Source organism: Chelmon rostratus, chromosome 17 (assembly GCF_017976325.1).
Source record: "Chelmon rostratus isolate fCheRos1 chromosome 17, fCheRos1.pri, whole genome shotgun sequence".
NCBI classification, from domain to species: Eukaryota; Metazoa; Chordata; class Actinopteri; order Chaetodontiformes; family Chaetodontidae; genus Chelmon; species Chelmon rostratus.
Genome location: NC_055674.1, coordinates 3,841,979 through 3,859,484, shown reverse-complemented (window position 1 = coordinate 3,859,484; position 17,506 = coordinate 3,841,979). Strand labels below are relative to the sequence as shown.

The 17,506-nt window shown below is 41.0% G+C and overlaps 3 protein-coding genes across 4 annotated transcripts; 1 reads left to right on the top strand and 2 right to left on the bottom strand.

Moving 5' to 3' along the window:
- Positions 1-132: 132 nt before the first annotated feature.
- mylpfa (myosin light chain, phosphorylatable, fast skeletal muscle a) lies at positions 133-3,867 on the bottom strand. Its single transcript, XM_041956220.1, has 7 exons — positions 3,721-3,867; positions 3,146-3,244; positions 1,844-1,919; positions 1,654-1,758; positions 1,059-1,137; positions 908-956; positions 133-468 (listed from the first exon to the last, which is right to left on the bottom strand). Exons 1-7 carry the CDS (start codon positions 3,721-3,723, stop codon positions 367-369), a joined length of 513 nt encoding a protein of 170 aa, XP_041812154.1. The 5' UTR covers positions 3,724-3,867; the 3' UTR covers positions 133-366.
- Positions 3,868-7,645: 3,778 nt separating this feature from the next.
- pheta2 (PH domain containing endocytic trafficking adaptor 2) lies at positions 7,646-11,423 on the bottom strand. Its single transcript, XM_041957622.1, has 4 exons — positions 11,139-11,423; positions 10,028-10,116; positions 9,640-9,943; positions 7,646-8,776 (listed from the first exon to the last, which is right to left on the bottom strand). The coding sequence occupies exons 2-4, from the start codon at positions 10,106-10,108 to the stop codon at positions 8,379-8,381; spliced, it is 783 nt and encodes a 260-aa protein (XP_041813556.1). The 5' UTR covers positions 10,109-10,116; positions 11,139-11,423; the 3' UTR covers positions 7,646-8,378.
- A 747-nt stretch (positions 11,424-12,170) lies between these two features.
- On the top strand, positions 12,171-16,599 carry cd2bp2 (CD2 (cytoplasmic tail) binding protein 2). 2 transcript variants are annotated; one of them, XM_041957241.1, is made up of 7 exons: positions 12,171-12,221; positions 12,560-12,638; positions 13,059-13,188; positions 13,516-13,673; positions 13,753-14,365; positions 14,451-14,536; positions 16,320-16,599. In XM_041957241.1, the coding sequence occupies exons 2-7, from the start codon at positions 12,564-12,566 to the stop codon at positions 16,428-16,430; spliced, it is 1,173 nt and encodes a 390-aa protein (XP_041813175.1). In that variant the 5' UTR covers positions 12,171-12,221; positions 12,560-12,563; the 3' UTR covers positions 16,431-16,599. The 2 variants fall into 2 exon arrangements, with proteins under 2 accessions (XP_041813175.1, XP_041813176.1); XM_041957242.1 differs by lacking the exon at positions 12,171-12,221 and having other exon boundaries at positions 12,235-12,638.
- The last annotated feature ends 907 nt before the right edge of the window (positions 16,600-17,506 follow it).

The window sequence follows — 17,506 nt, the reverse complement described above, 5'->3', positions numbered from 1 at the left end:
AGGGAAGCAGAGGGAGGTTTCATTCACACACCTCAGTGGCTGAAGTGACTGCAGGCGGAGATACAGAGGTGAGAAGATGGAAGATGGTTGCAAGGAAAGAAAAGGTTTGTGAGAAAAGCTTGTGGATGGAAATGATGTTACAGGATAATTTTATTGAAAATCACCCCTATTCCCCATAAGCAAACATAGACATCCCATGTGCAGCGGCACTCTCATGCCAGTGTGACAAGTCTTTGGTTTGAACATGAGCGGCTGAGCACATGGGTTTACACAGAAGGTGAGTGGGGAGGAAGAGGAGGAAAGAATAGGGCAGGGAAGGCAGAATAGCAAAGGGATTGTTGTCTTTCTTGTCTTCTAGCTTGCTCTTTACTCCTCCTTCTCCTCTCCGTGTGTGATGACGTAGCAGATGTTCTTGTAGTCTACGTTGCCAGCAACATCTGGGGGGAAGGCGGCCCACATGTTCTTAATCTGAGAAAGAAAAGGAGGGTTGAATTCAGCACGATCTTACTCAGTCTTTATGTTAAAATTCCTTGGCACATTTTGTAGGATTATAAAGCCATTTAAAGTTTTGACAACTAATAATCTTTTGCTCAAACAATATGCTTTAAAAACTGTTTAAAAAAAGAAGCACTCAGTCTTAAAGAATGGATGGATGATCATAATGTTGTGATCAAAATGACATTTTCCCTGTGGAATTAGGGGACGACCTCCTCATAAAATGGGTGAAATTGATCACTTTTTCTGCAAACAATGAGGACATGATCATAAATCATCTATTCTGAGATACACAGGCTATGTGATTGTTGACTAAACTCATAAAGGCAGGTGGATGACTGGCTCCAGCCCTGCACTTCGGGACATATTGAGTAAAACATGTGGCGTTCCTCTGCCAGGCTGCTGGTTTTACCTCGTCCTTGGAGAACCTGTCGCACTGAGTGGTCAGCAGCTCCTCAAGGCTGGAATGGGCGAACACACAGATGAGTGTTATCAAGTTAGAATTCATCCTATTCAGGCAAAGATGTGGTGAGCATTAAATCATTCAAAGAAAAAGCCCTCACAATTCCTTCTTGATGCTTCCAGTACCCTCGGGGTCCAGGACCTTGAAGGCGCTAACAATGACGTCCTCTGGATCAGCACCTGATGAGGACAGGAAGAAGAGGTTAGCTCACCTTCACACTGACTGACAGTCGTGGAAGAAGCACAACTTAAGTAAAAGCAGCAAAAATGCACAAAGAAATTACTCTATTATGAGTAAAAGTATAGGGGTATGTAGTAGTAACAACATACACTTAAAGTATCAAAAGTAAAAGTGCTCATTTTACAGAACAGCCCAGTCAGTGCTATATTTTTATATAGATTATTGGTTCGTTATCATTGTTGTGGGAGCTAATTTTAACCACTTCACACACTGTTTGGGGGTTTAATCTATAAGTATGCCTCATGTTATTCACTGATTGTGTTTTTTATATGAAATCTTAAACTGAAACTGTTACTGTAAATAAACACAGTGGAGTAAAAAGTACATGTTCCCCTATGAAATGTAGTGGAGTACAGACTTGAGTAGATGCACTATCTACCACTGATGACTGAATATACATATATATAGATGTCAAACATTGTGGGAGTGACAGCTGATGAAGACGAGATGCCCACCCTTCAGCTTCTCTCCGAACATGGTGAGGAAGACGGTGAAGTTGATGGGGCCGCTGGCCTCCTTGATCATGGCCTCCAGCTCCTCATTCTTCACGTTCAGCTGGCCTGAACAGATCAGTACAAGAAACCGTGAAACACGAGGTCACGCGTGCTTTCCCCCCCTCCGTCGATTTATCCCAACGCCACTCACCCATTGAAGCCAGCACGTCCCTCAGGTCATCTTTGCTGATGATACCATCTCTGTTCTGGTCAATGATTGTGAAAGCCTAAAAAGAAGAGAAGCAGAGGTTACTTGAAGGAATGCAAACTGTGTGGATTAAAGCTGCAGCTGCCGAGTATCTTTGAGGAAATAGTGCACACCCCCCCCCCCCAGAAAGTCAGACCTGACTGTCGTGGCCTTGGGGTGGTGGGTGGGTGGGCTGGTGGGGGCACCTAAGGTGTCCCTGAGTCTTTTCTTACATGTTAATCTGGGAGCGTATCATTAGGGTGCAGCTGTTTGATCTGCTCATCCTGTGCAACTTACGCCTATGAAACTTAAGATAACCCCTTGGACTTGAACTTGTTCCTCATCACCCTCTCTCCCTGCCTCCCTATTTCTCACCCTCTCTCTCACACACACACACATACACACACACACACTTTCATTGCGACGACAGATACAAAATACACCCCCCCTTAACCTGCTGCCATCTTTCCATCATTCTGTGCAACGTGCTAAGATCATCCTAATCACCATGTCATACATTCCCTGAGTGGTACTCAAGAAGCCTGTATCACTTATCGCAGGCGGAATGTTTCCTCTATTCACAGCAGATATATCCATAGGCAACGCACAGAAAACACACACACCATCATTATCCTATCTCTTGACAGCCAATCCTTATAAAATCCAATCTCCCTGACCTTACTGAACTCCAACACGCACCCTTCACATCTCACTTTTGCACTTTCTCCTCCTCTGGAGGCGAGCACAAATGGCGATAAACGTTTTTAAAACAATAAATGTGCACAAAGTACAAAAGCTTTGTCCTCTCTCATTTTCTGTGCTCTGCATGGAAACACGCCTATCGAGGTCCAGTTGTTCTGCTTGGCCTCCCGGCCTTCAGCGAGAGCCTTAAGGAGATCTCTGAGTGACAGCTGCTGGGCGGGTCAAAGGTGAGGGAGAGCCTCAGATGGTGTGAGAAACTTCAGAGCTCCTCCTAATGACATTCTCATGCTTATTAAATTATCAGGGGAGAAGTGGGGGGGGGCACGCAAAATAGCAACTGCTGTGAAAATGGATCCGAGAGCTGCACCAAACTCTAATTTTGGTTGCCGTCTCCTAGATACGTAACAGAAATTACACCAGCTTTAATGCAGAATCAGAGGTCTAGCCAGAGGAAACACTGATGTTAATGCTGTCTGAGGCTGCCAGGACTGATGCTCATACACTGTACAAAAAAGGGGGCTCCTGCAGGGATGGAGTATCGCTGTGTGGGCGGACAAATCTCACCTCTTTGTACTCCTGAATCTGGCTCTGCTCAAACATGGAGAACACGTTGGAGGAGCCGCTGTCTCCTGCTGCCTGCCTCCTCTTGGCCTTCTTTGGTGCCTGGAGGACGAACACAGGTGTGAGACCTTCAAGTAAGTCAGTAAGTTCAAAAACGTACAGTGATGCTACTGAGTGCTGTGGGAGGGAGCTGAATACTTGTTAGAAGCCTAAAAACTGGTAAAACTACAAAAATAAAAAGACTGAAAAGTCCCATCGATCATGTCAAGACCCCTTAGATTTATCTTGTTATCCTTTAAAGAGGTCTTGACCCCCTGGTTGGGATACCATACGTGCAGTCCTTAGATGTTTGAGTTTGGCATGCATTCAGAATTGCATTATGCAAAACTAGAATTTTACAACACATTAGCACCCAAGCATCCCTAAAACTGCGTCACCAAGAGCTACAATAATGCAAAAATCCTTCCTCCTCATCAGAAAGTGGATGAAAAAGTGGAGTTAATCCATAGGGTTGGTTTAATTCCCCTGTAGATGTTTCCACCAGCGGAGTGCAGACATGTGGGAACCCTGGTACTCACCATCTTGAGACGGTATGAGTGGAGGTTTGGATGATCAAGAAGGAGAAGATAGTGTGAAGCCGCGTTATACGTATATCCCCGGGGGCTTATATACCCCCGCACGCCAATCTAACTTTAGCCACAGCATCAAGTTTGGATGGGGATAAAGAGAGAGGGAGAGGGAGGATGGTTAAGGATGAACTGATGGCAAACGTGAAGGAGACAGAATGGTGGGGCAGCATATCATCTTACAGGAGATCAGAAATAGACCCAGGAGTCTTGGAATTAAGTAAACCTGATAGCTGAGGGACTATGCTGCAGGTTTGCAGTCCCACGTGGACTAATAAGGACATTCGGAACATAGATGCTTGTTGGACCACTGGACACTGTCTCCCCACCCTCCGTCTGTCCACCTCCATCTGCCTGCAGAGAGGCACAGCGGCCACCCGCTGACTTTATTTTTGGTTCGTGATGTCCATTGCGATATTACAGACTGGGACACAAACATTCTATACCCTCAGCAACCGATGCAGCTTTTACCCTCTATGTGCACGGCTCGGCTTTCTTATTTTAAGTTGTGACAAAGTAATGATGCTAATGTCAAACTTGGGATTTTCCCATAGAAGTTATGATGGAGGCGGCTCTGTAGTGACGCCAAATACGCACTATTGCATGAAAGCATCTGGGTCATTCTTAAAGTGAATCAATCTCTTCACACAACAAACGATAAAGAGGAACAAATATTAAACTGCACAAGGCAATATTCTAAATAACCGGGGTGAAATAAAGACTAATTATACATGTTAGGATACACATGTTCACATAGAAGTGTGAGTAAGTGTGTTCATATACATTACAGATTCCTCTCTTGTCTTTCCTGATGCATTAATGCAATTTAGTTTCATTTATTAAGGGCACGTCTTTATTTACTTTTCTTGTTCAACTCTTGGGGATATTGCATCATCTGTGGTGAATTAAGAATGATTTATTATAAATCAACTAAAATACTAGAGCTTCTCATAATGATCATCAACATTGTTTGTCATCATCAGGTCGTTATGTTTGGCATTGCAGTCATTAGCATCATTATCTTTGATTATGAAGCACAAAAAATAAAAGTACGATCACCAAAATGTACTTAAATATCAAAAGCAGAAGTAGTCCTGCTGGTACTGCAGGTATACAGCATGTGACATTTTAGTGTTGTAGCTGAATGAGGTGGAGCTAATTTTTAATACTATATATAATAGTGTAGCCCAGTGGTTCCCAGCATAGGGGTCGGACCCCTCCAAAGGGTCACCAGATAATTCTGAGGGGTCATGAGGTGATTAATGGGAGAGGAAAGAGGAAAAAAATTGCTTTTTTGTGAAATGTTGAACAGTGCTAAATTATTATAATGAAACCATCAGATTAATTCAAATGGGAAATCACGCTTAAGTGCATCTGTCACACCTGAAATGTGATGCAGTAAAAAGTCTAGTATTTGCCTCTGAAAGGTAGTAGAAGTATAACATGCAAATGGATTTACTCAAGAAAAATACTTTATTACTGTCCTGGAGTAAGTATTACTTTCCACCAGTGCATATTGTGTATTGTAGCTGAATTCACTCAGATATCAAAGCACCTGTTTCATTCATTAAAGTCGTGTTTTTGAACCCGCTGCTGGTTTATAGAAATCTGTTTTTCCTGTTATTTTTTCAGAGGATGAGTGTTGATTGACAACATGCCAGACAAGTGAAAGCACTGTTAACCTCTGGCTGCCGCCCTGCTTTCTCATCAACACAAAGGTGTGTGTTCGGTGATTTGCCTCGGTCATGAACACTTTCCCACCTGTTTGCCCCCGGGGCCCCCTCCTCACGCCGTATACCCGCCCTGTAAATATACAGGGATTACTTGGCAGGGTGATGGCAGCAGACATTCCCAGAGGAACATAAAAGGGACAGCTGAGGGCGACCAAAATAGCTAAATAAACTTGACAGCCTGCCAACGTGCCGGGCCCTGAGAGCAAAATGCTTTCCTTCATTAGTTTTTTCAGGTTTTATATCCAAATGTGCCTCAGATAATCTGTTTTGATTTCGTTTGTTAATCTCGTCTGTTGGAGGCGTTTATTTTTGCTCTCAGCTCTCTGTGGCTGTTTGTGTTTCCACTGATCGTCTCTCTCTCACACTCTCATGGTCAATCATGAGTCACGTCTCTGCTCTTTGCTGGTTTCCACTCCTGCGGTAATTTGGATTAGACAGACATTTGTTTGTCTTGGGTGTTCAGGACATCCAGAGCCCGGCGCTAGCTGTCAGCCTGCTGACCTTTGACCCCTGGTTCAGCTGATTATCACCACCTTGTTGCAGGAAAGAAATATGTCACAGCACATGGTCTGACTGTGATTTCAACCTTTGAAAAGGAGGCGTACGGTTTAAACTGATGTTAACTGTCCTTTTCCACTTTGGCTTCACACTCACTGTGAAACAAAACTTTTAAATACCCCTTGTATTACAGTTCAGGTATAAAACAACAGAACATGACCACTAACAGACCAGATTCAGGCCTTGAATGATGCTTTTGCTCTTCAATGATTCAAAGGCCTATATAAACAGACAGTCCCTTAATCCTGCACATTAAGAGGAGGGTTATTCATTATATTCAGTACTTTAAGAGACAGTGACTGCATATCTGTGCATATTGATCAAGAGATGGTTATAACATTTGAAGGGTTTATCTGCTTGAGTTGCTTTGACATGGATTTGCTGTCTAAATAACTGATATTATAAAAATATAACAATAATTTATTCTATGTCTACCTTCATTGCAGCAACTTTTTCAGAAACAAATTCAGCTGTTTCTCTGATTTCTCTGTTTTCTCTGTTTAGCCCTGTTTCTGTAAAAATAATTATCTGTTTTGGCAGATTTGGTCCACTCATTTCTACATGTTATGAGTCAGAAGTGATAAATAAAAAATGGGACTGAGCTCTGACATCTTAAACTTTTCACAGATGTGTCAGCTGCTGCAGTTTGCTGACTTTAAGACACAGCTAAAAAAAAAAATCCCAAACACTTTGTGATGTGTTTACATGCTGCTATCGTGAGGAAATGTGTCCATACAGGTGTGTGTACATTTCGGGGGACTGTAGCTGTAATGTGACACGTCCGGCCACGCTCCTGTCTGAAGCCATCTATCACTTTTTAGATGATTGGTATGTCTGTCTGTAGGGTCTGGAATGTGGAGAAGCTCCCAGCTCATCCTATGGAGGGGGAAGACCTTAAGGACGTGTGACATGTGTAACATGGGAGACTTCATGGCTTGTAATGTCACACTCTGGTGTGTTTGCTTACCTACAAGCCTATGGTTGCACTGTTTTGTTATTCGATCCCATTTAGCATTGTGTTACATAAATTCAATAAATCTTAAGGTTAAGAGCAGCTCAGATGTCAGCTTTTGCTTTTTTCAGTCTGGTGACACTGAACTTGGTGGATGCATGGCAGCTGAATGATCAGTTTAACTCTAAAGCTTATTACACCTTCACGCTACCACTTATTTGCCTGTGAAGCAATTGCTGTGTCTAATTAACACAGTGGATTTAATGGAAATTAGAGTCGCACATGTTGTAATGATCCAAGTGAACGAGTGGGTAACTCAATTAAACTTTCCAGAAATACTGAACCTGTTTTAACTGCAGCTGCTTCCTTTTTTGTCTCTTGCATGCTTCCATATATCAGTGTGCTATTTCTGACTGAATCACACTGCTATGATTAAACTCTCTGAATCAGGTGCTTTGCTGCAGCTCAGTCAGCACACTGTGCCTGCAGCGCCCTCTGCTGATGCTTCAAAGGCTCATTGTTCAGGTGAAAGGGAAAGCAAATAAAACTTCCTACGCTTCAGTCTCATCTCACAGACCGACAGTAGGACATTAACAACAAATGAGTGATTATGACTATTCAAGTGAACAGAACAATTTTATTTCATCATGCAATTAAAAATATATAATACTCTTTGCTTAATACTGCTTCATAAAGCCTTTTTATGCCATGGATGAAATAGGTAATTGTACCACATGGGAAGATGAAACTGTTCAGTACGTAATTTAATGCAATTAGCAGCAGGAGTGCAGGCTCCAATTAGCAGGAAGTGCATGAGAACAAACAAGGAATAGGCGTTTTCATGGAAGACACATCAACATGTCGCAGTTGGAGAAGCACAAGTGTAAATGATAAAATGATGGCAGAATTCCATTGAGCTGCTTCAGTTTCAGGGTCCTGTTATTGTGCATGCTGGCTCACTGTTACACTGTCATAGCTTACACTTAAATAGAATAGAGACATTGTTAATATTACCATTGGACAGAATGCTGTGAAAAAGGCCCATCGGCACATTGCTTCATGTGCAGATGTGCACTCCTGACCCTTTGTGTCTGGATTCCTTGCTGTTCTCTGTTTTATGCCATACTTTAAGGCTGTCTTGGCTCAGGAAAAAATGAGGGAAACTGCAACTTTCTGTAAAACAAATCTAACATAGAAATTATCTAAACTCATCACATGACAAGGAGGAACTTTAGCACATTCACGGTTGTCTCGGCCTCAAAATATCTTAAATACAGTATAATGCACAACACTTCAGGTTCAGTTCCTTTTTAACGTGCATGAACCATCTCACTTCCTCTGAAACAGTCTCTAAAGGGCCATTTCTTTCACCCCAGGTCGATGAGGTCTCCATCACTGTGCTCCTCCTCTGCTTGTCGGCTCCTCAGCCATTCCTCTCTTGCTTTCTTCACTTCCTGGCCATAGTAATCATGAAGTTTGCAAAAGTCCTCAAGTGGATCAAAACCCACCAAAGGCCATTCGCCGTACAAAGGTGCTGGTCCATTCAGTGGTGTGACGTGAGCATTTCTCCTGAGCCACAGTTTGGGGGACTTTTTAGCCACCACTTTAGTGGGTGCTTGTAAAACAGTGCCGGCACTGAAGCTTCTCCCCTCCCTGACCGCTGTCATTGGCCCCTGCACCGGGGACAAGAGGCTGGTTGAGGACTTGAGGGCACTGACGGAGGAGCCGTGACAGGATTCACCAGAGCCGTGTCGCTGTTTCGCTTCTGCAGATGGAAAACAGGAAATTACTAAAAAAAGGAAACATAGGCTACTCATAATAGTTAATAATACATATTATTTATCTGTAGCACCTTTCATATAGTTTGACATTTTGGGAAATACGCATATTAATTTTCTGGCAGAGAGTTATAGATCAATGCCACATGTGAGGGCGCAATCAGCAGCCAGTTAGCTTAGCTTAGCACAAAGACTGGGAACAGGCAACAAATTCCACCTGCAGCGAAGATAATAATTTAACATGTTATATCTCAATTGTTTCATCTGAACAAAAACCAAAGTGTAAAAATAACAATTTGTGGTTTTATAGGGGTTACGTGCTGGGCATTGTACCAAGAAATAGTTCTGCTCATAAACAACAGCTTTGGAGGTGCTGGTAGGCACCTTGGTCAGAGCCAGGCTAGCTGTTTCCCTCTGTTTCCACTGTCTGTGCTAAGCTAAGCTAACCAGCTGCTTGCTGTAGCCATATATTTAAGCAGTCATATCTAACAGAGTGATCTTCTCTCATCTAAAACTCCATCAGTAAGTGACTATTTCCCAAAATGTCAACTCATTCTGAAATTATTCTGAAATGTTTATGAAGTGATAAAAGACAGAATAAACACATTAAAAAACAACAACACTAAAGATAGATAGATAGATAGATAGATAGATAGATAGATAGATAGATAGATAGATACTTTATTTATCTCCAAGGAGAAATTTGCAGGCACCATTTAAAATATGCTAGGAAGAATGGAAATAGCCAATAAAAGACAAAAGTTATAAAAGATACAAAAAAACCCATAAACCTTAGTCTATACAAGTGGGCACTGGTAAAGAGAACAAGGCCAGAGCCCTGGTAACACACCTTCATACTGCCTCCCCAGGTCCCTCACCAGCAGGGAGAGGTAACAGTGGCTGGCTGACAGCAAAGCTTTCACCCAGCTCTCTTGAGTCTGACGATCCCCTGCTGCAAATCTGTAGGTTTTCATTCCAGGCCCTTCAAACGCCAGAGAAAAGGCAAACTGTCCATCAGTCTCCGAGCGCCGGACTGCACAGCCCTCCAGCACGATGACACCCAGCAGGTGTCTGTCAGCTGGGCGCTCCTGGTAGAACAGCAGGTTTGCCTTCAGGACAAACCACCGCCGCTGGTAGGTGGCATTTCGCTCTTTCTGCGAGGAAAGGAAGCAGGATTGTTGCATTTGCTACCAAGATTTAGTCATTTCACGTTGTCTTTGTTTTATGATGCTCCAAACCTTTTTGTAGAGATATCCCTCTTTATCTACTGGAGAGGTGCATGACAGGTAATGAGTCAAAATCTTCTCATGGAGCTTCATCCCAACACCTGAAGAAGAGGAAGTGCTTTTACACATAGGAAGCAAAAAACTAAAAACATACAGCAGAAAAAAATACTCCAGAAATGTTGTAATCACTTTTCTATTAAATTCAGTTCATTAGATCTTTAATATCCTCCAATTATCTGCATGCTTATGGTGTGGAAGCAGCACTCAGTCCACTCTAATATTCCTACAGTATAAGCACTCAAGCACTCTGCTTAGATACAGTTCTGAGGTATTTATTTGAGTATTTCCATTTGATGCTACTTCGTAATTCCACTTCACAACAATTTAGAGGGGAGAATTGTTCTTTTTACTCCACTACACATTCATTTAATCATTTATACATTCAAAACACATGACAACCCAATAGAATAAGGTGACTTATTAAAGATCAAATGGTGGTTTTCAGCCTTTTTAGCTTGTGACCCTGACAACAAAAGCAGTTTCTATTTGGGGCTCCTGTCATGTTTCATATGTGCATGAGTTTTTAGCTAGAGACATTTCCCCTCTAAACTTCTCAGATTTGGAGAACTCTAATATAAAATGCATAATATTTCACAAACTTTTTCCTTCTTTCCTCTCCCATCAATCATCTCATGACCCCTCAGATTTATGCTGCGACCCTTTGGAGGAGCCTGACCATTTCAGGTTGAGAGATACTCGATTAAACTACCTAAAACTGTAGATAATTGAGTTAAAACAAGCTTCACCGAGACTACTAGATTACTGGCAACAACAGTAAAACACTTCCCATGCATAGCAATTATTTTAATACTTAAAGTACATTTAACTTTTAAACATTTTAAAAAATATATTAATACTTCTAGTGTGTATTTATACTAAAAACTGCAGAAGAGCATATTCTAGAAATGTTTCATTCCTACAATAAATTGATGTAAGTCATCAACAACCCAAACAGGAACCACATGAAATAAATAAATAGATAGATAGATAGATAGATAGATAGATAGATAGATAGATAGATAGATAGATAGATAGATAAACATAAACAGTGACTCAGACTCACCTTGCCAATGTTGACTCTCTCTCAGGTCACTGTACCCTTCCACACAGCCTTTACATTATTTACATTTACAGATATTTTCTTCTGGTCGTCGGTTTTCCTAAACGTGAAGCCAATTGTTCTCTATCAGTTCGATGCATCCAGAACCGGACAATGTTTGAATATATAGTTTCAAGTTACTATCACCGGTTCTCCCTCGGGTACGAGAGGACGAGTGTTGAAATATAAATAACTCGACCCACTTCCTGGTAACAAAATCCTGACACATTATATTCTCTCTCCTCTACGCTTGAGTCGACCCAGAGCTGTCTGATCAGCCAAACCAAGGAGTCGAAGCCATCCCCCCTGACAGGAACTGCTGCCTGGAAGTGAGATGCTAGGTGTTGGAGAGGAGTTTGAGGTTTGATGTACAGTATTTGCCTCAGCTCTCTCACTTCTACATTTTCTGTTACCTTTTTTGATTCCTGATGAGTTTTATCTTAATCTCTGATGGTGTGTGAATGAACATTTGTTTATCAGGTGTGTCAAATTCTCTTCTCTGCTTTTAAAGCAATGTCATGCCCAAATATGTCTCTCTTTATTCATCTCTAAATAAGAATAATTTTGTATCAATAAAAAGCAAAGACACACAGACATCACATGACCTCTTGAAAATGCCTCCATATTTCTTTGCATCTATTTGTGACACACACTTATCCTTTTAATCCTGAAGGCCCTCAAGGAATTCCAAATCTAAAAGAGTCCTCATTGAAAAGATTTACACGGCCTTATTTACTGTGGGGCCCTTCCTACAATGCTGATCAAAATCCTTTCATCATAGGTTAAACCTCTGTGCATCTAAAACTATGCTTAAAATTTCAAACTTGCTTGGACCTTGTGCTATTTGAGTTTTGGGTTTGGGTCACATTGTGGAAAGGGTTTTATTTTAACGATCACCATTTATACCGTACATATAGTACGCCATCTACAACCCTCACCAGGTGGTGGCGGTAAAGCACTGTATCGTTATTTACGAACTATCATAGACGAAGAAGAAGAAAACAAGCGAAGAAGAAACGAAAACGAACGTCGCTTGAATTATTTCAGGTTTTGCCACCTTTTCCAGCTAAACCTCATTTCATTAGCCTTGTTGGTATATTTTCACACCAACGGAATATGCAGGTTATGTTGTACTAGCTCACTAAATATAAACTATAGCAACAATTTGGACTGTGATCGGGGCTTTACTCGTTCTGCATGCGCTGCTGTTGTCGGCTAACATTTTTAGCAACTAGGCTAACATGAGTGCTGTGGTAACCGCGCATATTCTCAACGTTACAAGAAGCTGCTCTGTCAAAGTGTATAACGGTACTCACTAATGCCACAGCTCACTGATGTAACAGTTGCGTTGAAGAATAAAAGAGTCACTGTCTTGCCTTCTGTAGCACCATGCCGAAGAGGAAAGTAACGTTCGAGGACGGGAACGGGGAGTTTGACCTGGATGACGACCTCCCAAACAAAAAGGTAGCGCTGTCACGTTTACATCATTGCATGCTAACAACCATATAAGTCGACAATTGCAAGGTTTCATTCACAAATGACATTAAATAGCCCAAATACCATGATCAGTCGTATAGTTTGCAGTCCAACAAATACCTTCCACGGTTGCTTTTGGTCCAGTGACGACTATACCTACTAACCACTAGTAAAGCTATACTTGATTACTATCAAGGTGAAATTATAAGGAGGAGTTATTAATTTATCTTTACACAATTATGTCATAGTTGTTGTTTTTTTTAAATAAAATGTTTTAGTTGGACACTTTTGACAGGTGCAGGATCCGATTTGTCTTGTCCATTATGGGATTTTGGTGCACGTTTCACTTAAGGCTTTGATAATGTAATTTATCATGTGTCTCTTTTCTCTCTTTTACTGTTGAACTAGAGTTGTGAGCTTGTTAGTGGTCCAGGCTCCAGGTTTAAGGGCAAACATTCCCTCGATAGTGATGAAGAGGATGAAGGGGATGACACAAGCAGCAGCAAATATGATATTCTGGCCAGTGATGACGTGGAGGGTATGTCTTTGTTTATTATTTGAACTGCAACCATGATGTAAAATATGACAGAGAGGTGGTCTTGCTTGCTTTGATACGACATATTACTTTTATTTTTTTCCTTGGCACATACAATTTTGAGTATATATTTACATGTTCCTAAGCCTACAGTTTTCCCCATAGTGAGAATTTGAGCTAACTGATTCAGGAAGTGGCAGAATTCTGTGACACTGGGAAAAATGTATACATTTCTGCTACATACAAGTTGCGTGAGATTAGCCAAGATGGTATTTTGCCCAAACACGGCCTCTCAGTAATTATGTCACCTGAGACCAACTATGTTTTCAGGCCAAGAGGGAGCAACAATCGACTGTGATGAGGGAGTTCCTATTACACCTTTCAACCTGGAAGAAGAGATGCAAGAAGGACACTTTGACTCAGAGGGAAACTATTTCATCAAAAAGGAAGAACAGATTAGAGACAACTGGCTTGACAACATTGACTGGGTAATTGCATTTTTGGGACTTCTGCTTCATGTTTAACAACTTTTCAAGCAAATGCAATAACATGTGTTCCTTTTTGCAGGTGAGAATAAAAGAACAGCCTTTCAAACAAAAGAAGAAAGGTCTTGGAGCCAAACGGACACGCAGAGCTGGTGATGAGGATGAGGCTGAGGAAGAGAAACAAAGAGAAGAGCAGCAGGCAGACCGGGAAAACGAAGAAGAAGAGGAGGAGGAGCCGGAGCCTGCAGAGGACCCGCTGGCATCCTACACACAGCACCAGCTCACAGAAGCTGTGGTCGAACTGTTGCAACCTGGGGAGACAGTTGCAGCAGCACTCCGACGGCTAGGAGGCCTTGGAGGACGGAAGAAGGGGAGGCTGAGGGAAGAGAGTGAACCTACAGAGGAGACCAAAAGGGATACAGAAAAGCTCGACAGGCTCACAGCACTCGCTGACAGATTGGTGGGATCTGGGATGTTCGAGATCTATCAGCAAACATATGAAAAACTGGGCTATTTGATGAAGAGCATGAGTAGCAAGCGACCAGCTGTGAAGCAGAAAGCCGGTGGTGATGGTGATGATGATGATGATGAGGGTGATGATGAAGAAGGTGATGAACTTGACATGTTCGCAGATGAATTTGACGACAAGCATGGTGGCAAATCAGAGAAAAAAGCGGAGGAAGAAGACAAAAGAGGTTACTTAGTTTTTCTTGTATACATTTCCCTTCAATATCACAAAATGTCTTGTTTTGTTTAATCCAGTTTTTTTCTTGTTCTCAGTGAGTGATGAAGTGATGTGGGAGTACAAATGGGACAATGACGATAATTCGGAAATTTACGGCCCTTTCACCAGTCAGCAGATGCAGGTATTGTCTTACAGCAGTTTGAAATTGAAAGGCAGTTCACAGTAGTTTGTAGACGATACAGGGTACCAGTGGGCTTTTCTAAGAAGCTCCTCAGTGGTTACAGATTTGATCTGTTGTATATTATATCTAATTTATGGTTTTCATTTGAGATAATGGATATACATGGAACAATGTGTCACAAATTAGACAATGGCATCAGCTCCAAGTCTTTGTCATTGCTTTTGTTTCTCTTTGTCATTCCTTCTGATTTTGTACACAAGTGTTAAACATGATCAGAACAAATTTTTAGAGTAATTTCCCAAAGCATCAGGGTGATGGCTGGTGGTGGGAGCAGTTTGGGTGATGGGGTGATAAAGCTAATATTCCTGGACTAATAGAATCAGGTATGGGTTCGTGCTCCAAGACCACCATAAACTGGTCTTAGTCCAGTTAATTTGATTCATACCTGAGTATGATGACTGTTTATTACAGGCACAAACACACAAAACCAGGAATTTGCTTGTGGGACAGTGTTGTCCAACAACAGAACATTAACAATTGAAGTTTAGTATGTGCACTGATACCTTTTACTATACTTATAAGTATACTTATAACTCATGTACACCTGGTATTAAAATACAATCTGTGCCTAGCCACATTATGCAGATAAGGAGAAACGCATGTTAATCCAAGGAGTAAATGTGTCATGATCGGAAAGTGATGTGATCTGCCTGGTCACATCTGGAGGTGGTCTGGCATGCATTATGTTTGGATCTTTGGTAGGTATAAATGTAATCTGTACTGTGTGCAGACCAAAGTACCGCTGGATGCAATTAGATAGACCTACATCCAATCAGAGAAATGAAACGTGTGACGTAGTACTGAGCAAGTTAATGTGATGCAGAACATGCACAGCTCAAAGCTCAGATGAAATGTAATGCAAAGCTTGTTAGCGCCCTCTTAATGATAGTCCAAGGGAGGCTAGCTAGCTACCTACTACTAACGTTAATACAAAAAGCAGTGTGAATTGTGGCCCGCTGCCTATTTTGTATTGGTGTTATTATAATGTTGTCAACTCAACTCAACACCACAGCTACAGACTGTATATAAGTTCACCGTATTAAACCTGTTCCATATTAGATAAACTGTTATGAATGTCCGAACGGGAGGGGTAACGGATGCACCTGCCTGAGCAAATGAAACATGAGCTTGCAGATTTGTCTGGTTCCCAGGCTAGTATTTCACAGAATTTATAAAGGAGTCTGGGACCTAAAATAACTATTAGGATTTTGACAGAGATCTGATCTCAGTGAGGATATCAAGCGCACATTGAAAATACCAGGTGTTAATACAAAGGCAAAATTGTATTGTTTATTGTCAGAATTATGTATCCAGACACCAATCCAATTTTAATACCAGGTGTAAATAGGGTCCTTAATTGTGGCACTTTTCAAGTGTAATGTAGTACTCAAAACAGAGTATGTTTATTTGAGAAAACATGTAGTGTGGAATTGGGACTTATTATCTCAATTAAACGTGAATGTTGAATTTGTTTCTTTGTGACATTTTCAAGTATGTTTTAAAGTATAATCAAGTACATGTTCTAACTTGCACATATACTGACACATTTTCCCAGTTTTATTTGTTTACCCGTTTATTTTGTTTTTCTCCTGCAAACCTATGTGCCTACAAATGTATTAGTAAATCCCATTATGTTTACTAGATTATTGGTTTGCAGGCTGGTTTTGCCTTTAACCTCAATCTTGCCAGGTGGGTTTTAATCTTCTTATTGCCTCTTTTCCAGGACTGGGTTGATGAAGGCTATTTCAGCAGTGGAGTTTACTGCAGGAGGAAGGACCAGGAGGGATCTCAGTTCTACAACTCCAGGAGACTTGACTTTGAGCTCTATACATGATTTATGTTCAGCATCAAATTAATCACAACCGTCATGATCACTGTCAGCATTCATGTTTTGCTCTCAATCTCTCCTCAGTCATTTCATCCAGGGCTTTGGTGTCAAATCTATTATTTTAACACGGGCTTTGTTTTCTGTACATTGTTTTTAAATAAATAATTCATCTATGTGATGTTGCATCAGCCATTTTATTGTTTTTATGAGAAACAAATCACATCATGGGTTCATTTCAAGGCTCATGGAGGACGTAGTTAGTTCACACCTCTCACAGTACTTGTTGCTATAGTGTATTACGCTTGTGCACTTACAGTCTAAGTGCGCAAGTGTACAGTGTAAGTCTTACACTGTAAATTGTCACAGTGTATATTACAGCACTAGTTTGTCAGTTTAGCCAGCATATTTCCAAACTCCAATATTGATTAGAATATAGAGATGTTAGGATAAAGTTTAACTGCACACAGCTTCAAGTATTCACAGTTTGATACTGTTGGTAGTTATTACATTTGAGCTGCTTTGCATGTAGTCACTAATAGATCAGTAGTACCTCCCTGGACTCTTTGATGTTAAAAATATTGAGCCAATTCAATTCTTTTTATATTTTTTCAAATCAGAGTCAGCAAAAGATCAATGTCTGTAATACAATCTGGGCTTGCTTTTAGTGTCAGAAGTAACTAGACAATGCACTGAGTTAAATTATCATTGCAGTATAATTGATGTAACAGTCAATAAATGAAAAGTAATTGGCAGCTATTTCATTTAAATCACTTATCAAGCAAAAATGCCAAACATTTGATGGTTCGACAGTGTCAAATGTGAGAATTTGCTTCCTTTCTTGGTCTTGCACCATCATGAACAGAATATTTTTAGGTTTGTTGCCATCACCTTGTGCTCTTGGATTGTTTTTTTTTAGGATATCTTATACAATCAATTGACCAAATAATCAACAGATTCATCAATAGCGGAAATGATTGTGAATTGCAAACATAGTGCAATTTGCTTGAAGGTAGTGATTTATATCAAACTAGACTTACTGGTATGCAATATTGAATTTGTTTAGTATGTGGCTGTATTTTCTC